The 25,866-nt window shown below is 39.2% G+C and overlaps 1 protein-coding gene across 1 annotated transcript in view; it reads right to left on the reverse strand.

Annotated features, from left to right (window-relative positions):
- Nucleotides 1-25,866, reverse strand: part of LOC136871771 (erythroid differentiation-related factor 1) — a 317,742-nt gene that overhangs the window by 99,214 nt on the left and 192,662 nt on the right. Inside the window, exon 10 of the mRNA XM_067145342.2 lies at nucleotides 14,432-14,794. Coding sequence (XP_067001443.2) covers nucleotides 14,432-14,794 — 363 coding nt within the window. The remainder of the gene's footprint in view (nucleotides 1-14,431; nucleotides 14,795-25,866) is intronic.

A 25,866-nucleotide genomic window follows, 5' to 3' on the forward strand; every position in this document is an offset into this window, starting at 1 on the left:
AGACCTATGGTGATTCTCACATAATGGCACCACTTATACGAAACGCAAAAACCCATGGTGTTACATAGGTGTACTAATCACAGGGACCCAAACTATTCTGTGGTGTTCCTCACATCGTGGGTGCTAATCACAGGCAATGCAGACCCACGGTGTCACTCATCTAGTGATACGAATCCCAGGCAACGCGCAGAAACGTGGTGTTTCTCACATAATGGTACTAATCTAATTCAATCATCCCTTGGTTACCCCTTTTAGTCACCTCTTACAAAAGACAGGGGATACCGTGGGTGTATTCTTCATCTGTGTCCTCCACCCGCCGGGGGTTGATAAGAGTTCAGCAAGAAAATGAAGGATTACTGGGCCAACAGATGAGCTCAAGGTACCAAGAAGAAAGCAGCAGCCAAACCCACATTCAAGAACACCGGAAGTGGTAAACATACATCAACAAGACAGCTAAAGCACAAGCAATATGGGCCTCAGTCGGCCCAAACTAGCACACAAAAAGAAAAGGGAAGAGACAAAAAGATAAAGATGAATACAGGTGGTAAACAAGTAAGAACATGGACCCAACACAAATGGAGAAAAGGACCCAAATGATAGGTCAGTGAGGAAGGAGGGGGGAAGGACAAGTACAATCTCCACATCTTCAAACACTAGTGTTCAAATGGAAGGGTTCTCTCCCCATCAAACTTAGTTCTTTTACATCCAGTTCTCCTCAACCCTGATGAGTTCATTTCTGCTTTGAGCTTTATCAACACTCATTCTACGAGCAATGAAGTTGAGCATGTAGACTACTTGATACGGAAATGGCATAAACCGATGTGTTTGAACTAAGCTCCATAGGCAGTTCTGAAGAATCCATGCCCTTTTTCATTTCTTTGGAGAATGTAACATGTTAACTGGGGTATCAGCTGGCAGTTGTATTACAGTGAAACCTCGTTAGTGCGTTCTTCATTAACACGTTTTTCCCACTTAGCATGTCATAAATTCGAAGTCCCGATTCTCATCATATTAAATCTATATAAAAATACCTCATGTATCGCGTCACGAATTTTCACTATTACTGCTTAGTACGATCACATTTTTCCTAGCCTTGAAAATGTTATTTGTAATCCTTTGTGAAACAAACATGATTTCCAACTCGGGTAAGATCTGTCGCCACAGTTGCGCGATTACAGAAATCATCATCATTTTACAGTTCCCATTTCCCAGGTACTGATTATGGAAAAGGCTTTAAATTCCTGAACTTCATAGGATAAGTTGCATGTTTGGAAAGCAAGCCGTTAGCCTCATGAATGCTCAGTTTTGCTTGCCGGTTAGCAGCAAGATTGCTGGATAACACAGCGAGTCTATTTGTGCTTGTATTTCGCATTCCATTCAGAAGTTAGAAATGTATTTTGTGTTGAGTGGTACAGTGAAGTTTTGTCACATGATACGGTAGCCTATGTCTGGATTAGGAATATAATCATGTGAAATTGACTAGTGTGGTGCATATTTGTCTTGTGATAGCCTAGTTATAGATAGGGAAAAAGTTTTGAAATTCCTTACTAATGAAGACAAAACTAAAATCTTTCAGAAAGTGGACTGGCATCCGCATCTTTAAGCGCGCAGAGATCACAAATGTTGAATTTGCATCTTCCAGTCGAAGTTTTTCAAAATGGCGGTCACTCATTCCTCCAGATTCCTCTCGGGCACACATGACCAAGTGTAACCTCCAATTCATTGTCTAAGATTGTGACCAGAAAATAATGTTTAATAACCCACTGTTCCAAAATAAAAGGCTTCTACTAACATTTGTTTTAGAAAGAGAGCGATTTGCAATAATACTTGGAAATTTTTATTGGCCTCCGTGCACATGTTTTCATATTTGTTTTTTGGTGTTTTTCACACCTTTCAGAGCATTTATTTTATAAGCCCCAGCAGAAAAGATTTTCATATTTTTTCTCTCATGATTTTCACACCTTTTAATACTTCCCCCTCATCTTTAGAAATGTACCCGCGGATACACGATGTAAAATGGCCTTGCGTTGGAAAAACGTTATCTAGTGTTTCCATATCCCTGTTGGATAGTTTTTTTTTTGTTTTTGTTGTATATTCAGTAGTACTTTTTCTCAGGTAACTTGTTCATATTTATTGAGCTCTGCAGAAACGTCTTAACGAGAATTTACTGTATATATTTCAGGGTGTCCTTATTCTATACCAGCTGCCAGTCTTTGTAAAGGTGCTGTCTGAAGAGGGTTGGAGATATAAATGAGAAGGATACATTTCTGACATGGCTGTAACAAGGAAAGGATGCTAGTTCTTGTTCACATTTTCCATTGTTGATCTGGTGTTAAAAAAAATGAATTAAAGTGCAGGATTGCTCCATGTCAATACTAAAAAGGATAAGATAACAGGCCTTACAGAGCAGTCTCACACTTCTGAGTGGAATAAGGAGGTATCCCAAATCTCTCTGATACCTGGGTTCCGACTGGCTAAATGATTACCTAACCAACCAATGGGAGAAATAAGATTAAATATATTTATAAATTGGAATTAAACTTATTAACAGAATACAGTCATTGTAAATATTAAGTTAATTAATGTTTTATTACAGATGTTCCTCAAAATATGAATGGCGAGTTATCATGTTTACAGACACCGGAAATGGATAGACAAGGGAAGCATCACAACAGACCTCATAAGTGCAAAGATGATGATGTCGAGTTTGCGAAGCAGCACATTGGATTGCTCCCTAGATACAGATTTCATTATTCACTTTCACAGAATATAAACAGGCATTACATCCTCGGAGTCATTTCAGTCGAGGAAATGTATCGAGTGTATGTCATCTACTGCCGTAATAATGGAGCTGTTCCTTTAAAACTTCATAAACACAGATTCATTTTCAATAACTATTTCAACATAGGCTTCAAACACATGTAAAGTATGTGACTAAGCTGCAAATATCCCGCTTGAAGATATGGAATAAAAGTCACCGTCAACATCTAAAGAAAGCTGACAAGGACTACGAAAGTCTATCGGAAGCAAAGAAAATGTCTCTCAATCCTGCGTGTGACACGTTGGTTATTACAATGGATTTACAACAAGCATTACTGATACTAATGATTTCAACAAAAGTTGTGTTTTATTTAAGACAGTTATGGATCTACAAATTTGGTGTTCATGTTTGTAATACAAGAGATGCATTTATGTGCGTTTGGCCCGAGTGTATGGCAGGACGGGGAGCGGATGAAATAGGTAGTTGTTTGCTTCAAGTTATTCCCAAAATTAGAGGAAACACAAAACAACTTATTGTTTACAATGATTCTTGTGTGGGACAAAATAAGAACTTTCTCATTATGATTGTGTGTGTGGATCTACGTGATTGAAATGGGCTGGTTTGAGAGCATTGGACATAGATTTTTGGTGCCTGGTCATTTGTCTTGTGATGCAGATTTTGGCATAATTGAAAAGTTAAAGAGACGTACGCAATACGTTTACACCCCTCAAGAATGGGCAAACCTGATCCGAAATGCAAGGAAAAAGAAACCGTTCACTGTAGTGGAAATGCAGAAAGAGGATTTTGTTGAGGATTTTGTTAGTTAAACTCCATTAACAAAAAACCTATCCAGTTAGGTCAGGAATATCCTGCTACCATATGTGACAGTAGACAGTACAATCTGCGACTGTCCGGCCGAGGGTCAGGCGGCCATTACCAAACCTGACAACCAGAAGGGGGGACCAACGGCTAAGGGGCGGAGAAGTTCCCCTTTTGGAGGCCAGATGAAGCCTTTGTGAAGGAAATGGCACATAAATTCATCAGAAGTTGGCAGTCAATGGCTACGAAGGCGGAAGAAGGAACCTTGTATAAACACCTCAACGGCGGAGTAGGCAGAGGAACTGCGAACCACAAACTGCTGCCTTGCAGATAGGGAGTGGACCCCAAAGGCTAAGGGAAGATACCCTGACAGAAAACGGGCTGGCATGACAGCTAACAGGGCAGCCCCCTCATCATGCTAGCTTCCGTAGGGTTAATAACCCACGTGGAGCGAAATGAACTATTCAGAGAAACATGAGAGTAAACGGATAGATAACAAGGGAACAACCTGGCGCGAAAAGGTATATGAGAACTGGTACTTGGAATGTGACCTCTCTGTCAGGGAAGGAGGTAGAAATAGTCGAAGAAATGGAAAAGTACAAGCTTGCCATAGTTGGAGTCAGTGAAACCAAGAGAAAAGGTAATGGCCAAATAAATTTGGATAAGGGATATGTAATGAGATACTCAGAAGTCAGCAGGAATGAACGGGCAAAAGAAGGTGTGACCATCATTATGTCCGAAGCAGTGGAAAACAAAGTGACAGGATGGGAACCTATTAACTCCAGACTTATCACAGTGGATGTGGAACTAGAAGAAAGTATTACGCTTGTGCAGCTCTATGCCCCCACTGAAGATATGCAAGAAGTAGATAAGGAGCAATTTTATGTTCAAATGGAAAAAGCTATAGACAAAGCAAGGGAAAGAAGTAGACATGTTATTGTGATGGGGGACTGGAATGCTAGGATCGGAAATAGGTTACGTCGAGGACATGAATGTATGGGCCAACATGGAGCAGAACAAACCATCAATACCAATGGTGAAAGTGCTGGAATTCTGTATTGATAATGAGCTAAGGATTGGCAACACCTTCTTCCTCCATAAAAGTATCCATAAAATAACTTTTGAGGCAGTAGGCCGAGGAGCAAAGAGTTGCATTGACTACTTTTGTTACACTAAGAATATGACTTATGCAGCACTAGATGTAAGGGTCTTCCGCAGTGCAGAAATGAGTACGGAACATCAACTTCTGGTTATGAAAACAAGGTTCAAGGCTACACCCATACCCTCTCATCTTCGATTTGAGAAAATACGAATTTCTGCATTTAGAGAGGAAGAGGTAAGCAGAATTATGTTCAGAAGTTGGGGGAAATACTTCAGCAAATAGAAAGAGAAGAACCTGAGAGAGGTTGGAACTTAGAAGAGAGATGGAGTGAATTTAAGACGAATATTATCAAAGTAGCAGAAGAGGTCTGTGGGAAACAAACAAAGTGGTAGACTGAGGAAGTCAAGGAAGTTGTAAGGAGGAAAAAGGTAGCTTGGAAGGAGTACATGAGAACGAAGGGTAGAGGACTGGACGAACTATGCTGAAGCACGTAATGAAGCAAAGTGGCAAGTACAAGACGCAAAAGAAAGGAACCGACAGGAATTTGGTGGGGAAATGGAATCAGAATATAGAAATAATCAGAGTAAGTTTTGGAAGATACTAAGATCCCTCCAAGGCAAAACTGGAAAGAGAATCAGGAACATTAAAGACAGGAACCAGAAGATCCAAATGAGGCCATGGGACATCCTTGATACATGGAACACGTACTATGAGGATGTGTTCCGCGCAGACCAGAATTTACAAGACGCCGCCGATAACGGGGCAGAAGAAAAACTACAAGAAGGGGAGACAATTATGCAGAGTGAAGTAAGAGAGGCTATCACTGAAATGAAGGTGGGCAAGGCAGCTGGTTGGGATGGAATTTCACCGGAATTGATGAAGTATGGAGGAGAGGCTGTAGTGAAATGGATGACAAGGATACGCCAACAAGCACGGAGCATTCAGAAGAACATTATTGTTCCTATCCATAAGAAGGGCAGAACTCTGGACTGTGCAAACTATCGAGCAATTTGTCTTTCCAGTGTGGCCAGAAAGATATACTCTTGCATATTGAAGAGGAGGCTGAGACAAGAAGTAGAGGAAAATTTGGAAGAACAACAGTGTGCTTTCAGGCCAAGTCAATAAACACACGACCATACACACACACTAAGAACTGCTATAGAGAAACGACTTATTTGAGAGAAGGATGTTCTAGCTGCATTTGTCGACCTAAAGGCCATATTTGACTCGGTCCCTGGGGAACAGCTTTGGGCAGCACTTGAAGACGAAAAGGTAACCAAGACTCTCTTATGCCGCATTAGGAGCATGTACAATAGAGTCCAAGGAGTGGTGAGAATAGCTGGTGAATGCTCTAGGGAATTCAAAATGGTGAAGGGAGTAAAGCAGGGTGACAGCTTGAGTCCTCTTCTCTTTGTGATCTTCATGAACCAAGTCATTAAGCAGTGTAAAAGAACTAAAAGAATTAAGGTTGGCAACTGGAACATGAGACCAATATATGTCCAATCCCTGGTCTACCCAGACGACATTCTGATTTTGGCTGGGAAAGAGGAGGATCTCCAACAAGCACTTACTGAATGGGCTTATGCCTTCCAGGACCGTGGGATGGAAGTTATTGCGAGCAAAACCAAGGTCGTGCAGTTCACCAAAGGAGAAAAAGTACAGCTTCAAATCAGGTGCAACAATGAGGATATTGAGCAAGTAGAACAAATTTGAGTATCTGGGCACCATTTTCAGAGAGGACGGAAAATTAGAGGCAAAAATAAACAACAGAATTAGAAAATCTAATCAAGTTTACTATGGTATAAACAACACAATCATAGGGAAGAAAGAAATTATTAGAAACACAAAAATGCGGGTATATAATGCTGTGTACCTGCCAACCCTCCTGTATGGTGCAGAGAGTTGGACAGTGCATAAAAGACTGGAGAGCCGTCTGGTTACCGCTGAGATGAGATATTTACGGAAAGTTGCCGGGAAAACTTGAAGAGACCATATTAGAAGCACCACAGTAAAAGATGAGCTTCAGCAGGAGCCAATAATAGATGTCATTGAGAGGAGAGGATTGGGCTGGATTGGTCACTTAGAAAGAATGGAAGATGAAAGGAAAGCAAAGCAGGTGTGGCGAGCCAGACCAACAGGAAGAAGAACACGAGGGAGGCCACGGATTGAATGGGAGGAGTAAATCTTGGGACTGATCAGGAAGCGAGGGAAGACCCTGGGTGAGGTTCAGAGAATGGCGCACGACAGAAGAAACTTTAGTAAATGGCTGAAATGTCCCGATGCCTAACGGCACAAAGGGAAAGAAGAAGAAGAACAACAACAAAAAAGCTAACAAAAATAAACAAAACCCCTTCTGGCATAAGCGTGGACTTCTGACAGGCATCTGTTCTGAGGTTCCAGGGAGGGCATAAAGTACATGTACGGTTCACATACAGCGATATAGGCCACTATAAGTCTGCTGAAAGGTAAGGGAAGGACACAGAAAATAAAACGACACTGTTCTGGAACCAAAGTACTAATGGCAGGTCCATCAAAGTGACTAAACTGCGTGATATAATGTCCAGGTTGAAGTTTGTACCTCCCGTTCACCATGGCTATTATCAGAATTTAAAATCAGATAATGGAAATGAAATAGAAGAAACTAATTACCTTGATGCTATTTAGGGTGTTGAATGTTCATGAGGTTATTTAGAGTTATTTTTTTCTCTGTTGCATTTGAAAATCTGTGTTTGTCTACAATATTATCTACATGTCAGAAGTCAAGTGAACATATTTTACAATAAAAATCAAGGTATTCATTTGCAGGAAGATAATACAGTACCTACATAACTCAATCCTTAAAACATTTTCTGATTCTTGTCGTTTTGATTAAGTTACAGGCAATCTAATAAAATGCTAAATATCTCAAAAGTACACTTTGGAGGGATATCCCCTTTTTCCACTAAGCCCTTCAAGAGTTGGGCATCTAAAATAGACTACAAAAATACTAAACTATGCACTAAAAATTTAAAATACGAGTAAACATTTGATGATTTATTATTTTTTTACAGCATAAATATATTACAGTTTTATTCCTAATGTCAATAGCACAGTAATTTTGGATATCAGGAAGTTAAAACTGCAGTAACATTCACTTTTGACACATGAACAAATTACTATCAGAGTGAATGTTGTAGAAAAAATAATAAAAAACAAGTGACTTGACTAATCATTTCTTTGTGATCATGGTTAGTGCTTTGTGATTTGTAACATTCTCTTCAGTTCTCTCATGGCTGCACATCTCAACAAAACACCTTTCCTGATCTCTTTCGTACAATCACCAACGTCATCTGTCACAGAACCGTCATACTCTCTGGAGTTTGTTTACTTGTGTAGAAGCTCAATCTGAAGAAAACTAGACATAAGATGAGAGTCACTCTACTGAGTTTCTCCTAGTGTCTTATGCATTCCAGATGTTGACTATCATCATGGTAATTTCAGCCAAAACAGTTCTGTTGAAGATATCTAGAAACAGTCTCTTAGGTTCCTCAACCAGGAGATCTGTTGACATCCTGCACCTCTCTTCCCTTGTATGACGAGCTGCAGTACTGAGTTCTTTCCTTCATTCCTAAGAATATGCCGCAAGTAGTCTAGCTTCTTTTGTTTGATGGTATGGGCTTTTTTCTCATTATTCGTTCAGCTCAATAAGTTTTTGTTAGTTACATACTTAACCAATGACCTTTAAGTAGCCATATATAACTCTATATTTCACAGGTTTCAATCATCTTCTCCAATGTTTTGGTCAATGTCTAGGGACACAATTCTGTACAAAAACACAGGAACTCACTAGTATTTATTCTATTTTTCATATCAACTGATATGTCCCTACAACAGAGCAAATACCTCATTTTCGTGTACAGGTGGATCCTGCTTTATCTGATCTCGTTCTGTTGGTCCCATTGCTCATTTCAATGACTTTCCAAGTAGATGTGACCTGTTGCATGGAAAGGGACCCAAAGTCGGCAATGGAAATTTTACAGCAGACCGGAACAAAATTGTCTGAGGTGTAAAAATTGCATTTATATGTTTTGACATCTTGCGCTACCAATGGGTCTTGTTAACGAACTAAGCTATACAGTAGTTTCAGTCTTCACCACTCGATGTCATGAAAACTTTGTACAACAATTTTAAAAAAATTACTGAAAGCTGTAACTGAATTTTTCTCAAAACACAGTTTTCTTAATATCAACAGCCAATAATTAATATCTTCTGTAGAATTGCACCTAGCAACATTAACTCCTTTTTAAAATGCTCTCAGTATTTCACGCCAACTTTAGAACCACAAAAAACTCAAAAATGAAAAATCCCACTTTGGGCCCCTTTTCGGACGAGTCAGATATAGTGTAATTTACTCTTTGAATTTGTCTTGTTCCAACCAGATGTCTACTTAGGTCCAGTTCTATTAAACATTTGATCTCACTTTAATGAAGAAAATTGGTCGCTAGTCAAGTTGAACTTCGATTTTTCGTTGTATAAACGCTAATCTAAGATCATATCTTCTTGATCTAAGTTCGGATTTAACTGCCAAATATTCGTTGGTTAATCTCCTTGAACTTAGATCATCATCATCATCATCATCATCATCATCATCATCATCATTCATATTAAACATTGAACTAGACCTGAAACCTTGAAGAAGCATTTCCTTGTATCTTACCTGCATAAGAATACCTTAATAATAGCTAGGCGAGTTATAAATATGTCAAATGCTAGCAGGTAAATAGTATTGTTAAAGATTGCTGGATTCTCTTTTTAAAAGTGAGGTTACGTGAATACCATATAAACAATAACGCACTGCAATACAAACATGCTGCTAATACTTAGTTTTATAATACTACTCCATTAATTATTTTAATTATATTTCAAGTTTACAAAACGAAGCATGTTTACAATATTATTCATGATCTTCTCCTTCTTCTTCTTCTTCTTCTTCTTCTCCTTCTCCTCCTGATACAATTCTGCTTATGCAGGTCATTCACAGAGCCTCTTCCAATCTTCTCTTTTTTGCCAAATTGTATCATTCATCACTGTCTGCCACTGTGTTCTCTCCGATTTACGTCGTCCTCCACCTGATCCCTCCATCTTGTTTGTGGTCTTCCAATTGGTCTTTTTCCACATTCTGTCCATTCCAGAGCTCTTCTTGATAATCTTTCTTGTCCTATTCTTTTGACTTGGCCAAATTATTTCAGCCTATTCCTCTCCATAGTTTCTTTTAGAGGGTTGATCTGTAGCGCGTTTTGTATGGTTTCATTTCTTATCTTGTCCCTCCTTGTTTTACCCCAAGATCCCTCGCAGAAAGCGCATCTCTGTCGCTTGTAACCTACTCAGATCTCTTCTTGTCCAAGTCCAAAATTCTGATCCATAGGTCAATATTGGAAAATAATATGATTTATATATCATGATTTTTGCTCTGGTAGGTACTTTCCAATTTCTAATTATGTCTGATACACAGTAATAAAATTTTGAGTAATTTCCTATCCTCTCCGAAATTTCTTCCTTGGTATTTTCTTTCCCAGTTAGCTTACTTCCTAGATATTTAAAAGCATCTACTAAGAATGTTTCCATTACACCTAACAAACATCCTTCATTTTTTTTGTTTTCTCTACTGAATTTCATTAGCTCACTTTTCGTTAAACTTATTTCCATGCCTGTTTCTTCAATTACCCTCTGCAGTTGTTATTCCAATTTTTGTTCATTTTCTTCCCATATCATTACATCATCTGCATATGCTATGACTTTTGTATCATTTGCTGTTGACCTTGGCGAACTTTCCTCATAATGTTGTCCATCAATATATTAAAGAGCACTGGTGAAAGTACACTTCCTTGTCAAACTCCTCTGTCTGTTCTACACCAATCTGATTTTTTGCCACCTATTATAACACAGTTCAGACATTTGTTATACATGTTTCTAATTCTGTATTGCATTTCTCTTGACAATTCCATTCTATTCAGCCCTTGACATATCTCTTCTCTTCTAACTGTACAATTTGGCTTCTCGCTGTGATAGATAGATAGATAGATAGATAGATAGATAAATAAATAAATAAATAAGCCTTTTGTATATCTATGAATGCAACTGCGATGTCTTTCCCAAATTCCCATTTCTTTTCTACTCTTTGCCTAACTGTAAATATGGCATCAATAGTTTATCTTCCAGGTCTAAATCCTTGTTGTTCTTCACTTAATTGTGAATCTATTTTGTTCTTGATTTTTTGTAAGATAATCTTTTCATAAATCTTCATGCAAAGATACAGTAATGTTATTCCTCTGTAGTTCTCAGAAAGTGCCTTACTACCTTTTTTAAAAATAGGTACAATAACTGCCCTTGTCCAATCATCAGGAATCTCTGTCAGTCCATACTATCTTCATTATTCTATACAGCCACTGCATTACAATAGGTCCTGCAGCTTTAATCATTTCCAATGTGATGTCACCTATTCCAGGAGGTTTGGCATTTTTCATTTCTAATACAGCTTTTTCTACATCCTACATTTCTAGAACTTCTCTTCCTATTTCATCCGATCATTTGTTCGTCCCTTTCACTGTAATGGTGATATTTATTTTATCTTCATCTATTTCCTTGGGTTCATTTGTTTCATTTTGTCCTTCAGATAGATTCTGGAAGTATTCTTTCCATACTTTCAAAACTTCTTTTTCTTCCTGAACAGGTTTTCCATCTTTGTTGATGACTTTTGATGTATGTTCTTTTTGCTTCCTTCTGTTACCTAATATGCGGTATAATATTTTCTTGTCATTCTTGTCTTCTATCGCTTTTGTAAAATTTTCCCAGGACATCTTTTTAGCCAATGCTATCATTTTCCTTGCTGCTCTGCTCAGTCATTTCCATTTGTCTCTATTATGTTCCATTCTGTTTCTGAACCACTCTCTCCACGCATTCTTCTTCTTATTCTCGACTATCACAATTCTCTCATTCCACCGTGGAGTTTCTTTGTGTCTGACTTTTGTTGATGTCCTTCCACACGTTTCTTCTGCTGCTCTGACTAAAGCCTGTTTGACCCCTTTCAATTCTTCCTCAACATCCTTCCTCTCATCTTTAGGAAGCTAAGTTTTAATCTTTTCCCTATATATCTCTTGAATTTCTTTATCTTTTAATTTCCCGCATTTGATTTTTGCCTGTCTTTTCCACCCATATTTACCCCTTCTGAATTTCATCATTGTCTCAACCAATAGTCTGTGGTCACCGTCAAGATTAATGCTTGGTATCACTTTCACGTCTGTCGAGCATCTTCTGATTTCTTCAGTTATTCTCTCTCTCTCTCTCTCCAGTCATTCCACTCATGACTGAGTATCGTGACCCAAGGACTTTGTTGTTTCTTTTATAAGCTGATACCATTCTGTACATACTCGCATTTTCCGGACAGTAACTCTCCATGGTAAGCCCATGATCTCTCTTACTTGATCAACCCATCTTTTTGCGATCCGTCCTTGTATCAGAAACTTTTCCTTGGACAATTCATTTTTCCAGGTTGTCATCCTCTCTTCTCGTAATGTGACCAAAGAATTGCAGGATTCTCTGGTACACAACTTGGCATAAACTTTCTTGTATTCCAATTTCCCGGAAGACAATCATTTGTTCGCCTGGCTGTCCACGGTATTCGCAACATCCTTCTCCAATACCACATTTCAAAGGCGTTGATTCGGTTCCTGTCTTTAGCTTTTATGGTCCAAGTTTCGCATCCATACAGGAAGATTATATAATCAATTATGGATTTCTGTTGTAAGTTCCAACCGTATCTGGTAAACCTGTGACTATCTCTTTTGTTATACCATCCACGTGGCGACTCCATTGAGCCTCATGAGTATTGGCAGGTAAACCATAAGCCTTACCGACATGAAGAAATGCATGTCAGGCACCGACCAGCTAGTGTATTACAAAATATTAACGCAAAGATCCATGACAGGCCTAGCAGGCCAGTGGTAGCGTATTATATCACTTTCAACAATCAAACGAGCCTCGGATCGAATGTAAAACCAATACCAAAAGTGACAAAGCCTTTGTGCAGATCTGTCAGATATGACGGCCAAAATGGCTCCAATAATAGACAAATCTGTTCAAAGAAAAATATAAGAATTGGGACTATTAATGTAGTATCCTTAGAACAGGATGCAAGAATTCAAGAAATCATACGGGTAATGACAGAGAAACATACTGATAATAGGACTAGTAAAATAAGAAAAAAAGGGATATAAAAAATGTGGTGGTCAGGAAGATACAAAAGAAATTATTGATCGTCACGAGGCAAGACAACTTCGTATTTCATTTGTTGACAGTCACGGCCAAGTTAATTCCACCGTTTAAGTATTATCCAACGGGCAAAGCTATTACATATTTCATTTGTTTTGGGCATTGAAATGTCCACTTTTCTGAACTCCGATCACATTTGAACTACACATGTGTAAACCGAGTTCAGTTTTGTACAACGCAACAAAGTCGTAATGTCGCTTCATTTTCAGAACTAGGTTCTAAATAGATCTATGGTCAGATGTCTTTATACAACCGTGCCTGTGGGTTGTAATTCTATAAGTAACTAAGTACATGCTTTTCTTGATGTTGAGATCCAAACCATGATCTTTGCTTGAAGCTCTGATTTGATCTAACAACTGCAGATCCATACGGCTTATAGCATGTAGCATGGTATCATCAGCATAGCAAATGTTGTTCAAGTATTTACTCAACAAATTTTCTAGTATTGCAACATGAGTTGGTTGCTATAATGGAAGAAAATACATGTTTTCTCTTTATTTTACTTCATTTCATACAAAGAGAAGAAGAAAATCACATTGTTGATCCTCCAAAGTTGCAATTCTGAGAAGAGTCTGGGAAATATAAAAAGGCATCTCTGGTGTAACAATGACTCGTATGCCAGACTTTACCTCTAAAATAAAAAATAAAAATAAAAATGGCAAAATAAAAATCATGGATATGGAAGAGGATGAGTGTCATTTTGAGTTGGAATACGACTTTGGAGGAGTGGGACCTCAGAATAAGCAGAAAAATAAAGTAAAACCCTGGTCATGACAAGGGGATGTAAGAATGGATTGATCATATTCATGGCAGAGACACTGGAAGTGGTTGAACATTTTAAGTATTTGGGAAGAAGTGACGGGACAATCAAGAGAGAAATAAGTCAGGGAATCCAACAAGAAAATGGTTTTTACCGAAGGGAAAGAGATTTTGTATGGAAAGAAGACATCCCCAAATAACTACAAGAAAAACCCTTTACAGGGATTATTTTGTGTCAATACCAACCTATGTGGCCTGGACGACCTCCACGGAGAAGAGCAGAATCCAGGCAGCAGAAATAAAGTTCCTCAGAAATACGAAAGGTAAAATTCCAAGAGAGAGAGAGAAAATCAGAAACAATGAAATCAGGGAGAAGCTGGATAAAGAACAAGTGAGAGATAAATCCGGAGAGTTTGCCTAAGGTGGTTTGAGAATCTGAAATGGATGAAGAGAGAAACCCACAGGTGATTAAGGAGTAGAAAATGGAGGGAAAGAGATTGAGAGCAAGACCGAGGAAGGGATCAGAGGACCACATTAAGAAGACAACATGGAGAGAATATTTAGAGGAGTGGTGGAAGGAGGATAAAAATGGAGGTTGCTGATCCACGGCCAAGCTTGGGAGGTCTGGGACATGAGGGACAGAAGTGAAGATTTATTTCAACCAATAGAATGAAAACACATACCATGAAATCTGGTGGTTGTCCATTCTTTTGCTGTTCCTCACTGTTGGTGCTGAAGAACTGTAGGCAGTGTAACCCTGCAGCAACATGCTTCAGAGCCAGCTTACAGCGCTGCTCTACTCCTCCACCCAATGGAGGAGGTGGAGTGAAATCACTAGCAGGGGTAGCTGTAGACAGGCACAGTGACTTGACATCCACGCTGTTGAGAGGAACAGTTCCAGTGCCTTCTCCCTCTTCTTCATCATAGTCTGAATGATTATCCAAGCTAGACTCTTCATCCAGCTGAGCACTCAAGTTAGGCGAGGCAGGATCTGTGTCTGCAGGTATGTACAGGTCTGACAGCATGTAGTGAGCAGACGTAACAATCTGCAACAAATCACATTATTTAGGTTGATGCTCTCACATCCATATGAACAGCCATGATATCCATTGGAATTTTGACATGTCAAAGAGGTAAACTCCAGCAACTAAGACTTTTCTAACAATGTTGAAAGACTTTAAACAAGTTGATCATTGCTTCTTCTTTCCTGGCCATTTTCCCAATGATCATGAAATGAAATTAACAAAAATTAAGCTTAGTTTTATGGCCGTATACCTTTCCTGACGCAAACACTATCTGGAATGATGTTGCAGGTTTCTATGGTAATGTGTTATACGTAGTACAGTCATTAAATTTGTGGACTGGCCACCTAGTGTCCCTGTGGTACACTACAGCGCATTGGTGTAAACGGAACTATAGTCTCCATTTTGAAAGGTAGTTCAGTGTAAGCAGCGGAACTTGAGAATGTCCTAGTTTAAGCAATGGGCAAATTTGAAGTTCAGCCAAAACTAGGCAAATCTGCTAACAAAACATTTGAGATGAAGGCAAAATCAGCCGTATCACCATGATGGGAAAGTCACAGAAAGTCACATCAAAAGACTAGGTGGCGCAAGTCCAAGAAATTATCGACACTATTATGCAATTATAAGCTGCATTGCCTACACTGTAGGTGCTAGTCCACAAACTTATTGAATGCAGTATGTAAATGTACTGTACACTGAGTTCCTATAGTGCAGGTGCTAGTCCACGAACTTACTAACTGCAGTACGTAAGTGTATATTACGTTGCCTACACTGTAGGTGCCAGTCCAAGAACTTATTGACTGTAGTAATAATATGTAAATTAAAATGTTTCTTAGGACTATCACACACAACAGCCCAGGAGCTACAGGAATGAACTAACTGCAGCTGAAACATCCGATAAGGTCAAGAATGAAACCCGGGGCCTTCTGAACCCAAGACCACTACGCTGACCATTCAGCCAAGCAGCTGGACCTGATCATTTCTCTACGATACTGTCCTTCATTGCAAGATGGCTCACAAAGAGCTACTAACTTCCAAAAAGGAATTCTGTCACCATATTTGCTCCATGTTTGGTCCAGCTTCTTAACTGAAGGGTTAGTGTCAAGGGCTACCATTCAGAAGGTCCTGCGTTTGATTTCCGTCCAGGTCAGGGATTTTAATCACATCTGGTTAATTCCTCTGACCTGGAGAATCAGGTTTTGTGTTTGTTCCAACACACTCTCATTTGCACGCGCATGCACGCACACATTCTCTCTCTCTCTCTCTCTCTCTCTCTCTCTCTACCAATAAACACAGAAATATGCAACAATGAATACATCCTTCCTCATAGGATTGGCATAAGACAAGACCTAGATGTGAGGGTGGGGGGAATGCAGCAGCTGCTCAAATTTTGTCCCAAAACAGCAGCTGCTCAAATTTTGTCACATCTGTGAGAAAACAGACAATACACGCTCATCAGACTAATCAGAGAGACAAGAGTAATATAGAAGAAAAGCAAAATCAAGTAAAACAAAACAAAAATAAAGCCAGGAGGAATCAAGTTGGAAAAGAAGAGAGAGTCTAAAAATGGGGCAGCAAGAAGAGATGGAAAGAGTATAAAGAAGGTTAAGGAGACAATTTTTTTTTAAGAAGAAGTAACGGATGTGCATAGATAATCAATATCTGACAAGCTGGGCTGAGTGGTTCAGATGGTTGAGGCGCTGGGCTTCTGACCCCAACTTGGCAGGTTCGATCCTGGCCCAGACTGGTGGTATTTGAAGGTGCTCATATACATTCGTGTCGGTACATTTACTGCCATGTAAAAGAAACTCTGCAGGACTGAATTCTGGCACCTCAGCGTCTCAGAAAACCGTAAAAGTGGTTAGTGGGACATAAAGCCAACAACATGATTATAATACATAACTCACTGAGTGTACCATCCAGTAATGTGAGCACGAAGTAAGTAGCTCTGTTCGCTGTAATCCGTTTTGTTTTCTCAAATTTGTACTCTCATCATTAATAGTTTCTCTTCTGAGGACACAGAGTAGTCTTTGTAAAATGTAAAGATTCCCTACTGTTTGCCTCATTAACACAGCAAAACACCATAAAATATGTCTATTAAAAATCTCATTATCGTCATGATAATGATTTCTTACCTAAATAATTCTGTCCAAGCCCTGGCTGGAGAAGGTTGTCCGATACAGCTCACTCGCTTACAGAACGTGTTTAGTGGAATTAACTGACAGTAAATCGTTCACTTTTAAAGTGCTGTGTTTATGTATCAGTAATAACGGAAACACAAGAAAGAAACATGCAACATACCAGGAAAAACACCTTGAAGTGCTCCTTCCAACGAAATACAACTCGACCTTCAGCCGCTGAAATCCACACATGGCTAGCAGACATATTGAAATTCACCGTGTATCAATTGGAAGCCCTGCAGCCAGACGCCTCAACGAATTCTGTTTACATAAAAGTAATTTTACGCAACATTTTTGATAGGCTATTGAATAACTTTTCTGGACAAAACAGTACCACACTATTTACTGGCGAACGCATCCCAGTCGAAATTACAGCAGCTGGCATTGAGGCAACAAGAGTAAGACTATTCAACATTTTCCCGGAAGTACCAAATGAAAGAATTCGGACATACTTCGCAAAATATGGTACCGTTAAATCGATTACAAATTAATACTGGTCACATTATTATAAATTACCAGTTGCAAACGGGATAAGGCAAATACAAATAGATCTCCAAAATCAAATTCCATCCTTTATCGTCATAAAAGGGTTTAAGGGACAAGTTGTATATGACGGTCAAGAAAACCTGCCCTGTTTGTAATTCTAGTGACCATCTCAGAATTGATTGTCCGTGTCGCTACAGAACAATGACACGTTTAGAAAATATCCGCACAGAGACAGGCGAACAGCCAGCTGTAAGCACGCCAGTGGTACAGCAACAACAGTACAATGTGGAGTACCCGTCCCTAGCAAGGCAGGCAAACCCTACTAGCGACGAAGGCCAAGGCCAGTCGAGTGTACCAGCCGCTTCCGTGCCCGTGCAGGAAAACACTACACCAGATGACGTAGCAAGTGAACAACAGGTTCTTAGCTCATCAGGAACAAACTTGCCCATAACTAGCAGCACAGACAAGAGCCAAATTGCCAACCGTAAGAAACCGACACTGTCTGAAAAAGACATTCAAGAAATGATGACCAGTTGCTCAGCCGAGGACTCTGATACGTCATCAGCTCCAGAAAGTTTGACACGACACCCCAAGAAACACACTAAAACACGTAAAACGTCACAGACTACAAACAGTACCAAGGACTCTAGACTGAAAACCCAAAAGACTGGGACCTGTGATCAGGCCCAACTACAAGATGCCAATGGTGAAGAAGTATGTAGAATAATGAACTATCTTTGCCACATGAACACAGCGCCCAGACAAGGCCCGATTTTCTCAGTTCTGAGGGCGAACCATCGAATAGACTCCCTACAGATGTTCGAAACACAGTTAATATCTGTACTGAAGGAACTAAATTACAATTTATGAAAACCGCTCACATCACAGATGCTTTAATAGGGACACCCTACCCCCATATGTAGAGTTTGTGGTTTTTAGCATTTGCGATAAATGCAAAATATGTTGAAATTTTGTCAATGTATGTGCCTTCACCTTATATGACCCCTGCAAGTGGCTTTTAGCTATTTTGAATTAGTGATAAAATGCAAAATTGGTTCAAAATGCAAAATTATACAATTTATGTGAAATAGATGCAAAATTCTCAGTTTTATCCGAAATGAACACACATCTTTTTAAAAAGATGCATTTTTCTTAAAAATAAGATATACATGGTTATTTATTTCAGTGAAAAGAATTATTAAGGCGCCGTAAATCTTTCGATGTGTGGACTATCTTTCAACGGACAAAGAGTGATGCAAAGAACCACCAATCACACAGCTTAATGCAGTACACGCAGCGATGCCTACTCGATTCATAGTTTGTGTTCCAAAGGTTGCCAGTACAAATCTCGAAGATAAAAGAGGTCTACCGATTCAGCACTAGGGAACCCAGGTATCACCTTCATGCACACGCGTTCATTCACTTTGTGTTGACTCTTGATCATAGTTGGTTATTCTTGACATAGGTGCTGAGTAGTAGTTCTGTATTAAAGTATGGTAGCGATTTATTGTCTGTTAGCCATGGGTAGAAACGAAGTCACGATCAAACAGCGTGCCGAGAGTTACACATTTTTATCTAAGCGATGCAGATATATTGATGTGCCGACTTTGCAATCAAAGACTTGAATGGAAGAAGAAAGATGTTTTGGATAAACACTGCAAGAGCAAAAACCATGTGCTACTAAAGGAGCGATTTTTATCTCAACCAGCATGTGAACAGCATGGCATCAAGCGGCAAGCCACAATAGTAGAAATGGATAGAAAGGCAAAACGAGCAAAAACCGAGAAACAAACTTCATTGAGGATGCTGTGAAGATGTGCCTGCAGACTAATATCCCCATCCACAAGCTGGACCATCCTGCTTTCCGAGACTACCCTGAAAAGTAAGTGTCGATTTCAGACATATTTTTGGACATTATTTATATTTGTGTTTAAAACACATTACACCATCTTGAGTGGTATAGCCTACCTGACTGCGGAATATTCATAGCCTATATTCATCTCCCCCCAAGAGAACCACATGGATGGTTGTTTTGAAGTATTACGATTGCTATACGGCCTTGTTGAATTTTAGGTTACATAAACTTTGTAGCAAAAACCACGTAGATGCACGTTTCTGAATATGATGATTTCATGTGGAATTTTAGCTTGTTTTCATGTACATAAATGGAAGTTTATAGGGAAAAGCTCATTCAGTGATTCGCTATGCCAGCACTACACCAAATCTTTCAAGTATTTGTCCTTACCTCTAAACTTTATTATTATTATTATTATTATTATTATTATTATTATTAATTATTATTATTATTAGCATGTTTAATGAAATGTTATTGGCCCCATAGGTACGTCCCAGGATTAGGAGATCTGCCTCAAGTCAGAACCCTTAGAAGAGATTATGTTCCACGTTGCGGAGATTCAGCAAGGGCAGAGGTGAATGCTGCATTGGACGGGAAGCCCATCATAGTAATCTCAGATGAGACGTCGGACAGCCGAGGCAGATGTGTCTTTGCTATTCTATGCAGGACAATCACGCCAACTGCAGAACAACAAGTTTATTTGGCAAGCTGTTCATTTTTGGATGCTGCCAACGGGACATCATGCAGCCGAGCCATCATTGATGCTCTCAAAGACTATTGATTATGAAAACGTGCTAGGTTTAGTGTCAGACTCTGCCAGATACATGGGTACATGTTTCCAGGCATTACAGACAATTATTGGGGACCATCTTCTTCACTTTCAGTGCTTTGCACATAAGTTGCATCTTGTGGAGGATGTTATTCTCAAGGAACTGTCACAGTTGAACAATTTAGTTTCAAAACTTAAGATGGCTTTTCTCCACTGCAGGAAGTTGAAGAACTCCTATCTAAATTTTTGCAAGATAATTTCCCTGATTTGATTGCACTGTTGTTCCCAGCTCCTGTCATCACCTGATGGAACTCTTGGTTTCGCTCAGTCCAGTATCCTGACAAGTACTTCACACCCCTGGTAGAGTTCTTTAGCTCTCTTGATGAGAATTTCCTAAATAGCAGTGGCAATTCAGTGTTGGGTATGTTTACAGATCAGGATATGCTTCCGTTGCTGAAAGTTCACATAAAGTTTGTTTCACAGATATCTGTAAAAATTAATGCAGCACTCACAGTACTGGAGGGACGGTCCAACGTGTATGCTCACAAGCTGTGGGATGATCTTACCACTATTTGTGCAGAATTGAAGAGGTGTGCTGACGGATGGTTTCCGTTGGAAACAAGTAACCTGCTGAAGAGTTTCAGAAACAATACGAAGAAAGAGGAAATTAAGGTGCAATTTAAGCAGTGTATGCTTAAATGCGTAACTATGCTCTTGAAGCACATGGGCGTCAGTGATACTAACGTGTTTTTCAAAGAAGTTTGCAATTTATTTAATCCTGCAGTTGCAGGACAAAACAGTGCTCTAGAACCCAAATCACTTGTGTCTTTGAAGCATAGGTTGCAATTTTTTAGAAGTGTCACTGCTGATCAGTTTGTCGAGGGCTGCGAGGCATATCACCAACAGATGCTGCAGAACATTAGAATGGACAAAAACACTGACACTCTTCAAATGTTGATGACACTTAAGTTAAAGTTTCCTTCCTTTGCCTCAGCAGCAATGCAGTGCATTTGGGCCCCTACTAACAGTGTCGATGTAGAGTGTTTTTTAGCAAGTACATAGGCAGACTGAAGGAGGACACCATTCAAACAATTGGCATGTTGCACTTCAATCATCATTAAAATTCCTCTTCCTTGCAGGTCTGCTGTACTGTGATAGATGAATACGTTCAGAATAGTATTTTTCACTTTGAAATTGTGTTTATGCATTATTAATATTTCTTGCAATCTTATGCGGATGTTTGTCTTATTTTCCATAGTGTATTCAGAACTGCATGACGAGCAATTTGTGATTAAACAGTATGATTTTACTCCCAACTGTTGTGTGCAATTTCATAAATTATGCCTATTTTTAACAAATTTGCTATAAAACACTAAATTCGAGAAGTATAGATGCTAAAAAATGCTAAATTTGAAAATAAAAATGCTAAATGTCTGATTTTTAAATGCTATAAACCACGAGCTCTATGTGTTATATCCCAGTCATGATAACCTGAAATCATCATCTCTTGCTACAGTGGGGAGTATATCTACCACTGTACATACTTATGCCCTCGCGCACTATTGCTACAGCTAATATAAACGGAATAACCAATCCTTGCAAGTTGACCCTCCTTAAGAAGTTTATAACCAAGAATGGCAGACATACTTTTCTTACAAGAGGTTTGTTCAACAAATTTGTATATCCTCCATCCATATGAGTATTTTGTAAACATAGGGCATGTCCCAAAGGGAACAATGACCATTTACCGACCAGGATTAACAATGACCGAGTTCATAGAGAACCCCAGTGGTCGAGTCATTTCAGCCTTATGTGATAACTAGATACGGGAATTTTCCTATTTGCCTATTTTATTCCTGTATTCAGAAACATAGGCTTTTGAGATATAAATCCGTTTTGGGGTTCTTTAAGCTAGATTTCGTTGGTTTTATTGTGCCTATAAATGCCTATTTCAAGGGTTTGTGCCTATTTTGAGTAGATTTGCCTATTTGATGCCTTTTTAATCTATTTTAAAGAAGCCGGTTTTCATCCAGTGCATTATATTGTAACTGATGAGCTCAACAGAATTATCTTCTCATTTCTCAAGATCTGTTTACACCAGGAACAAAAATGGGAATTCTCGGAAGTCACCAGAAATAGTTATAGTTAGAGACAAAAAATGACGACCTCAGTTCTTGGAAGCGACCTGGAAGCCAGCTGTAAATACCACCCTGCACCCTGCTGAGTTAATGAGCTTCATGTGATCCTTGCTTGGTATGGAGAGGTTGCCAAAGCACTCTCTTCAGTCTTGACTCTTTCTTCATGCCGAGTGCAGTGCAGTGACCTAGTGAGCATTATTAATAGTAAAATATGAAATAACTGATATTTGTAATCCTTATAATTATAACTATCAGTTTAGTGCAAGAGCAGTAATATGTCGGTATTCTTCCGGCCGTGGGTAAATCCAGAATCACAGTGTAACGAAGCAGAATTTAATCAGCTGCCTGGACCTTCTTCTTATTCTTTCCCTTCCTCACCAAGAACTCCAACTAAAAGTGACAAAACTGTGATTGGCAGAGGTGTTAAATTACGAAAACAAACCGTGATGTTGGTGAGTAACATTAAAAATTTCTTACGAGGTGTTTTAGGAAATGGTGGTGTTATACTTGGTAAAAATTTAATAATTTAGCATCGGAAGCGACAGGAATCTGTGTTACTACGGTGAAAAAAATAGTTAAAATCAGTGATGCCAACACCTATGTAACCCCCACTGAAAAGAAAGTTCGGAAGCAGAAATTTAAATTTGATAAAATAGACGATTTCACTCGGGACCTGCTTCGTCGAACAGTTTTTGTGTATTATAGGGACGGTGAATCTCCAACAATAGGCGACCTAACAGAATCAATGAAACAGAAGACAGCTGGGACAGATTATCAGTTTCCGTATGGAGCGAAGACACCTTGTCGTCTTCTGAAAAGTATGGGGTTTAAATACCTGTCTGTACCTAAAAAGTGCTAAAAGCTGAAACACCTGAAATAATTGCTTGACGGTACAGGTATCTTCAAGATCTTTGGGCCCAAGGTTATGGTGACGTATACCTAGACGAAACATGGTTCGACAGTAACAGTAACTGTTGCAGATTAAAGAACTGGACAGATGATTCTGACAATTGTGCTGTAAGAACCCCATTCAACAAAGGCGATAGAATCGTATTGTTCACTGCGGTGGACGGTTTGGTTTTATTAGTGATGCTCTTCTAGTTACACATACTAAAATGGCAGATGCTTCCGCATATTACCATGGCAGTATGAAATCGGAAATCTTTGAAAACTGGTTTGAAGAGAAGATACTATGACACTTAGAAGGAGCATCTGTAATAGTTATGGATAATGCCTCCTACCACAGCTGTAAACGCAATCAATTCTGGATAAAAGATCGAATCCTTCAATATATGATCGTTGAAAATATTCCTGTCCCTCATCCTGTTCCTCGAAAGTATTACGGAGAACCCGCCTATTGGAGAAAGAAAAAAGAAGTATGTTGTAGACCAATTGGCAGCCAGTTATGGGCACACAGTCTTGTGCATACCGCCATACCACTACATTTTTAATCCCATTGAGATGATGTGGGTGGAGATAAAAAGGAGGACCGCATCAGAAAATCTAAGAAAGAAACCACTGGAAGAAATTATTCAATCACTGAAGGAAGCCTCTATACTCGTGACACCTGAGAAGTGGGAAAATTACGTCAGCCACGTGTAGAAAATAGCTACAAGAGCATCCAGTCCATTTTTGACAATGATAGGATTTGTACAAAGCTAACAGATTCTTCTGGTTCTGAGGAGGAGGACGACGACGAGGAAGATTAAGGTAAGATTTTAATAAGAATTTAATGGATTAATGGTTATGTATATGATGATACTGGGTTTAGAATGTTAAACTAGTAGTATTTCTTGTAATATTTTCTTTCCATGGAATTGCTTGTTGTACTCTTGTAGTAGTAGTAGTAGTAGTAGTAGTAGTAGTAGTGTAATTATGTTTTTACTTTACTATCACGCTAATGTAAGTGACCATTGCCACCTGTTCCAAACTGCGATGTATTTGATGATAATAATAATAATAATAATAATAATAATAATAATAATAATAATAATAATTTGTTTTTCTGGGGACCCACACATCAAATAAAATGTACTTTTTTCCTTTTTACAAATATTTATGGATAATAAAGTAAATAAATAACAATAATCCAACCTATTTGAAGCTTTTTATTGTTTGCAAAACACCCTAAAGTGGGAGTTAACGCCTTAAAGTACATTCATTACCCTTAACTGTCAGAATCTATCGTCTGAGCCACGGAGGAGCCAATAATTATACTAATTATGAATAGTAAATAATAATTCAGTTGTCTCCTCATTCAGTATGAATACATTATTACTTGTATTTTCACTTTTCAAAATGGTTTACATTACAAACTGTGCAGCCTATTGGTGGGATACAATTGGGTAATTTGAACATTCATTCTGTTAATTATATGATAATAGCAACAACAACAGGAAATTATTTTATTATTATTATTATTATTATTATTATTATTATTATTATTATTCATGTGGCTATTTCAGCCTTATAATGCTCCGGCATTTACGTGAAATGGAAAACTACAGAAATCATTTCAAGAACAGCCGGTGGGATTTGAACCCACGGCACCTCCCGACTTCGGGTTACTTACTAGCCCGTCACACTATCACCGAGACAGTCCAGTTTTATGGGTCGTCTTAAGTTCACCTTTTAGTATTCAGGGGTCTCTCTTCGTTACCTCACAACCTACTTTAGATCGCTACAGTACAATATTAACATTTTTTTTCATGTCTAAATTCCTGAGCTACAATAATAATAATTTAGTTTACAGCGAAAAGAATAAATTACATACAAATGTTTTATTCCTGCTATGGCTCGTTTGGTGCTAATGAGGTAGGCGATTTGGAAACTCTGACTACGGCAGACGTAGTAAATCCTATGGGCCCCTAATAGACTTTTTTTTTTCTAGTTGCTTTACGCCGCACCGACACAGATAGGTCTTATGGCGACGATGGGACAGGAAAGGCCTAGGAGTTGGAAGGAAGCGGCTGTGGCCTTAAGGTACAGCCCCAGCATTTGCCTGGTGTGAAAATGGGAAACCACGGAAAACCATCTTCAGGGCTGCCGACCGTGGGGCTCGAACCCATGATCTCCCGGATGCAAGCTCACAGCCGCGACCCCTAATAGACACCGGGCTGCCACTGGAAGGTAGTGGTGTGAGGCAAGGTTGTCACGTTTTGTACCCAACTATACTGAGAAGTTTCCATCATGAGAAACAAGGAACAATTTGACCTCAAAGCCTTCAACCTCTCCAACCTTTTAATGCATATGGAAGAACCAATCAACGCTGAACTACGTTGCACAACCCATATCCTTTACTCCTCCTCCTCGATGTGAACTGTTGTACGCGTATGCTTTATCTTCAGAACGTGCTGTGATTTACTGTGAAGTAGTAGTGTGTCTGTGGCAATACCCAAAGAAAATCCACTGGGCGAGTTGGCTGTGCGCATAGGGGTGCGCAGCTATGAGCTTGCATCCGGGAGATAGTGGGTTCAAGCTCCACTGTCGGCAGCCCTGACGATGATTTTCCGTGGTTTCCCATTTTCACACCAGGAAAATGCTTGGGACGTACCTTAATTACGGCCACGGTCATTTCCTTCCCACACCTAGGCCTTTCCCATCCCATTGTCAAAAATTGTAATTGCAAAGAAAAATCGTCGAAGTCCTACTGGCTGAAGAGGTAGATC

This window comes from Anabrus simplex, chromosome 4, assembly GCF_040414725.1.
Source record: "Anabrus simplex isolate iqAnaSimp1 chromosome 4, ASM4041472v1, whole genome shotgun sequence".
In the NCBI taxonomy this organism is placed as follows: domain Eukaryota; kingdom Metazoa; phylum Arthropoda; class Insecta; order Orthoptera; family Tettigoniidae; genus Anabrus; species Anabrus simplex.